The sequence below is a fragment of the Macadamia integrifolia genome, chromosome 14 (genome assembly GCF_013358625.1).
Source record: "Macadamia integrifolia cultivar HAES 741 chromosome 14, SCU_Mint_v3, whole genome shotgun sequence".
NCBI lineage: Eukaryota > Viridiplantae > Streptophyta > Magnoliopsida > Proteales > Proteaceae > Macadamia > Macadamia integrifolia.
The window spans coordinates 6,678,847-6,684,926 of record NC_056570.1 but is presented as its reverse complement, the minus strand read 5'-3'; the positions used below and the strand labels follow the sequence as shown (position 1 = coordinate 6,684,926).

Below are 6,080 nucleotides of genomic sequence, written 5' to 3'. Positions count from 1 at the left end.
AATTTCACTTGGGAGAACCAATAGACTCTTGCAATAACTTCAATCAAGTTCTCTCAAGGATATCATGCGGTCAAATTTCTCAGGCAGCTCCTTTAGACTTTCACACTCATTTAAATTGAGTTTTTGGAGAGGAGTCAACTCACAAATTTCACTTGGGAGATCCAATAGACTCTTTCACCATCTTAAATCAAGTTCTGTCAAGGATATCATGTGGCCCAATTCTCTGGCAGCTTCACTAGACTTTCGCATTTATGTAAAATGAGTTTTTGGAGAGAAATCAACTCACAAATATCACTTGGGAGATCCGATAGACTCTTGCAATTACTTAAATCAAGTTCTGTCAAGGATATCATCATGCGGTCCAATTTCTCTGGCAGCTTCTTTAGACATTCACAGCCAATTAAATTGAGTTTTTGGAGAGAAGTCAACTGTGAAATTTCACTTGGGAGACCCTTTAGTGTCTTGCACTCACCCATATCTAATATGACCAAGTTTTTGAGAAAACAAATGGATGCATCAATCTCATCCAAATTTTCACAGCCATTAAGAATCAATACCTCCAAGAGTTGATTTGCTGAAAAGTCAGAAGTACTAAATAGTTGATGACAAAAAGACAGATTTACAACTTTTAGATTTGTTGCCTTCTACAAAATAGAATACATATATGATAGGTCACTTGATTAGCTTTAGAAGGACTAAAAGAAAATTTGAATTTTTGTAAAGACTTCTGATATGAAAAAAATAAATAAATAAATAAAAGAGAGAAGTTCTTCGAAACCTTGATGTAGTTCCAGCACATCCAGTTATTGGTTATTTTACTATATGATAGATAAAGAACAACCAATTTTTGTGGACAAAAATTTGTCAGTGCACATTGGTCGGGGCATCCTCTCCAACTAAGCCATCTCAGTTCTGAAAAAGAATTGGTGAAGTTCTCAAAAGATTGTGCATAATCGACTTGGAGTAATCTTAGGCCTGTCATTACAGAAAATCCTTCACTCATCAAACATTGGCTCATTGATATATGCCTGAAGTCAATAATGAGTCCTTTAACAACACTTGTTCCCTACAAAATAGAGAACCTCAATTAATAAGTGCCAAATCAAGATTGCCATAATAAACCAAGAAAAAGACATCAAATAATTAATTCACAAACTCTTGATAAAAAAGAATAACAAATGTATATTTAATTCCTACCTTCTTTGAATTGATTACATCCAATACTTCCTCTTGAAACCATAATCGAGAACGCTTTCCTGGATCATCTTTGTTCTCTTGACGAACAATTTCCCTTCCAAGATCCCGAAGCTGATCGTGCATTCTTAACTCATTTGTTTCATTAATTGTTACCAATGACTTTACACAAAGAGCATCAAGTCCTACTTGAGAAAAAAAACCACACCCATCCCATATGTGACATGCAATATCTTTGTCCATTCCAATGAAAAAACAAGCCGTATCAAGAAACATTTGTTGCTCCTCATCATTTAATGCATCATAACTTACTTTCAACCTTCCCATAACATCATTACTGAGTACTTTTTGCAACTTCTTTAACATGCCTTCCCATATTTATTTTTTCTTTTTGAATAAAGATGAACCTATAACTTGAAGAGCCAAGGGAAGTCCTCCAGCAGTATTTACTATAGCTTTTGAGAGATCCAAATGATCTTGTAGAGGTTGATCTCTTCTAAATGCATGACGGCTAAAAAGTTGAATAGAATCATCTGAATCCATTACTTTGGGCTCATAAATCTTAGCTGCTTCTTGAACACATAACATTTGCTTATCTTTACTTGTGATAATAATCTTACTTCCAACACCAAACCATTCGCGGTCCCCAACTAAAGATTCTACGTGAACATTCTGATCCACATCATCAAAAACAATAAGAACCTTTTTTGCACGAAATATTTCTTGAATCACATAAATTCCGTACTCCACACTATCAATATCTTGATATTCTTGTTTAAGGATATTAGAGACAAGTTGTTTTTGCAAATGAACAAGTCCATTATATTGTTGAGAAGTTTCTCAAACATTTGCAATAAAGCTACAACGGCCTTCAAAGTGATTAAAGACTTCATTATAGACAGCCCTAGCGATTGTTGTCTTTCCAATGCCACTGAGGCTATGGATGCCCACAATTGTTCTGTCGTCAAATCCGATATCTGATAACTTCAACATTTTTTCTTTATGAGATTGGATTCCAACTAGATTATTAGAAACGCTCGAGCGTCTCTTGTTCAATTCACTTCGAACTTCGTTAACAACTTCTTTTATTAACTCCCCTTCAAGTAGAGTGAAGGAAAATGATAAGCAAGATCTCACCTTTTATTCACATTTGTTGGCCCTTAATACAATATTTTTTTTTCTCAAGTACTCTTAAACGTACATTATTTTTCCTAAAAGTGAATACATATTAAGAAAGAATGAAAAATTCCTACCAAAAAAGAAAAGGGAAGACGATCGACAACAAAAATTTTCCTCTGATACATTAAATAATTTCAATAATTCAAATTTTATGATCCATATATATGTTGCTAGAAAGTATTTTCTGAATACCATTATTCAATAGTATGAATATCAAGATTTATCAAAATATAGGCTATGTTTTGAAAAATCCTTTCAATCGTTATTTTCAGGGGCAAAAAATTAAATCTTTTGTAAAATATAATCAAATGCAGTGGTTCTAAATTTCTAATCATGAAAACATATATAATTAACCCGGCCTTAAATATAGAACCAATTAAATTAAACAAAACGGAATCTGTGCTGGCCAGACTTACGTGTCCTCCTTGACAGACCATCCATCCAATTCTCCGACCTCTCTCAGAGCCTTCTTCCACTTTTGCAAGTCTGTCTCGTGGAAGCCCTTCAACAGGTGTTCCCCAAACGCTTCCTTATACTTCCTTTTTCTGGTTCAACACATCCGTTGGTTCCACTTTGTAGAAAATGGGCAACACGATCTGATTCATTGTTCTTCTGCACTCACATATTAGGGTTAGCTCATTGAGACACCATTTGCTTGATGCATACTCATCTGAGAAGATGGGAATTGAGATTCTTGACTCCTGGATTGCAGTGATTAGCTCCTGCTCATCAATTTTGTTTCCCTTGTGGAGTTCATCCTTGTCCCTGAAAGTTCGAATTCCAGCCTCAACCAACGCATTGTAGAGGTGGTCGGCAAAATTGAAGTGATCATCTTTGCCATAAAAGCTCAAGAACACTTCATAAGTAGTACTACTCGTCCCAGATGAAGCTGAAGAAGAAGAATAAGAAGAAGAGGCCATTAATTCTGAATATCAAACTGCTAATTAGAAGTAGCAGCAAGAACATTGTGAAGAAAAGAAAAGAACTTCTTAATTAGCAAGTAATTGTAGAGAGCAGTCCCTCCGCTACTTGGCAATCCCATCACTTTTTTCACATGCTTCTCTCCTTTTGGTGTGAAATATGACGCTTTTTCTCCTTGCTTTTTATATTTTAATACTAGTCTGGTAGCCTTCCTACCACCTTCCTACCATAGATGATCTCCCATGGCCATCGGAAACACATCTAAAGATTCTCTGGATCAATGACCAATTAGCTCTACCACGCGAAAGGGGGAATTAGGTGATGAGATGTATGCAAACCTTGGATACTCCATTATCTGAAATTAGGTTTCATTTATCAAATGATTGATATTGTCGTTTGTTTTATCAAATAACTCAAAATAAAGGTGTTAGAGCAAACACCAATAAAAAAATAAATAAATAAATAAATAAATAAATAAAACACATAAAATAAACATAGATTCAAAGTGGGTTTATAAAGTAACCGAAAGAGAAAGTCATGAACAAAGTGGGTTTTATCTTATGGAGTCTTTAAGAGATAAGAAGATAGAGTGGTACACCTTTCTTCCTCCTCACATTGCTACTTGTTTATCTTGACCAAGGTTCTATAATATGGGAGTGGTCATGAGATCGGTAAAGGTTGATATCATTTTGATACCAATCTGGATCGGCCTGGATTGAATCGTATCGAGTAGATCTATCTTTTTCTTTTTTAAAATCAATTTTTATTACAATTTTAACCTTTGAACTCTACACCTAAATCTAAAACTTTTTTTTTTATTATTAAGAAGATCTAAATAATATTGATATTACACATTCATCAAAGTTGAGTAGGAAAATAAGACAAATTCCCTAAATCAATCGGGTTTGTATGTCATCTAGCCCTTAACCTTTCCCTAGCTATAGGCATTTATAAAAGCTTTATATTACTAGCCAAAATGAATATAGGTTGACATTCACCAAATGGATAAATGGTCAAACCTGGTCAACAGATTTATCTATATCATCCTAAACTTGTATAACCTTGTATCAAGGCTCTATATATTAATAACAACTTGGCTAGTCAAATATGGCCCAATTCCTGTAATTTTCTATTACTTTAGGCTAATTTTCAATGAGTTTCAAGAATTTGTCTTAGACTGAAATTTGACTAGTGAGATTAGCGTAAAGTCTTTTATTACATGAATCTTCGCATGTTGCTATTGTGGCAAACCATGACAGAATTCCTTGTAATTTTTTTTTTTTTTCTATAACTTTAGACTCATTTTCAAAATTTAATTACCAACCAAAAGAAAACGTTCAATCAAACTTCATTCAAAATAAAAAGCAAGCGAACATAGAAAGGCATGTAAGTTTCGGCTCCATTGTAAGAAAGAATTTGATCATATCTTGTATCACAGGTCCTCCCTATGAAGTTGCCAGCAAAACTTTTTAGTGTTAGGAAGAGGCTTCTAATGGAGCCTTTCCTTTCTCTTTCTTTGGTAAATCACTATCACCTGTTAACCCAGAAAAAGAAAATAGAACAAAAAGTGAAAATTGACTAAAGAGAAAAATAAGAAAGAGACCCAAGGTAGCAGCTTACTAGCTAGCTAGCCACTTTACAGGATAAAAAGAACACTTGACAATTATCAATAGGGTAGCGTTCTTTTCTTGTTAATTTTATTACAACATAGGCATCATCATAGATGGGCTATTTTTGGGGCAGCCCAACATAGCTCGATCTTGGTTGTGGGCTAAATTAATATTGCTTGTTTTAGGATTGGGCTTGGGCTTGGGCTTGGGCTTGGGCTTGGGCCTAGAATGGTAAGACCGAACGTCACGTTTGGCCATTGCTGGGCTTGCAACCAAGAACTTGGGTTGGGTTCAGGCCTTCGCTCCAGTCCAGACTCCAGACCACATCTAACTGTGACTGATTCTAAGGAGAGTAAGGGAACTTACAAAGAAAATATTGTTCTAGGATTTCTTGAAGTGAGGAGAGACTTTCCTAGTGCTGCCTCTATGTACCTATAAGATTGTTTTCAATGAGTGAAGAGGGACTATCTATTATAACTCATTTCTTTGACATGCTATTCCTCTGTATTTACATGGTCAGAGCTTTTAAGCCTATGGATTTTCAAGGAAGCAACAGTGGATGGCAACACAGTCGTCCAAACCCAACATCAAAGTTCAACACTGATGATATGTAACATTGCTATAGAATCAAACAACCTTCTTTACCACATGGATTTTATGAGAAGCTGATATTGTGATACATGGTAGTGAGAATTTACAGTAATGCTTTCACTTCCACACTCAATTGGCTATGTGCTCATCCTGTAGATTTTGCTGAAACATTACCATTAATGATGCATTAATGGTAAGAAGGCTGTGTAATTTGCCCCTCTCCAGACCCTGCAGTAGTGGGAGCCTCATGCATTGATTCCTTTTAAATATTTACATACATTATATTAAGTGATGGTATTTTTTTAATGCGACCAAATGCTTTTGTGTGTTTTACATTTAGTGGTGGTAAGAATACTGCCTGTTTAATTTGTTATTGTTCATTTGAATTCGTATACCTACGCATATGGATTGGCATATGAAGAAGAAAATGCAATTTCTATAATCCAAGGAAACTAGAAGACAAAGAGAAACTACTCAGGTTAATTACACATCTACAATGAGAAATTTCAAAACAATGCGGTAAGAGTAGTGTAAGCATTTAAAAAAAAAAAAAAAAAAAACAGGATGAGAAAAGTTAAGGCCATT

The 6,080-nt window shown here is 34.9% G+C and overlaps 1 protein-coding gene across 2 annotated transcripts; it reads right to left on the bottom strand.

Moving 5' to 3' along the window:
- Positions 1–570: 570 nt before the first annotated feature.
- LOC122061474 (disease resistance protein L6-like) lies at positions 571–3,682 on the bottom strand. 2 transcript variants are annotated; one of them, XR_006134653.1, is made up of 2 exons: positions 2,790–3,682; positions 571–1,066 (listed from the first exon to the last, which is right to left on the bottom strand). XR_006134653.1 is itself a non-coding variant. In XM_042624742.1 (2 exons), the coding sequence occupies exons 1-2, from the start codon at positions 1,558–1,560 to the stop codon at positions 629–631; spliced, it is 801 nt and encodes a 266-aa protein (XP_042480676.1). In that variant the 5' UTR covers positions 1,561–2,028; the 3' UTR covers positions 571–628. The 2 variants fall into 2 exon arrangements, 1 of the variants encoding a protein (XP_042480676.1); XM_042624742.1 differs by lacking the exon at positions 2,790–3,682 and adding an exon at positions 1,198–2,028.
- Positions 3,683–6,080: the final 2,398 nt, after the last annotated feature.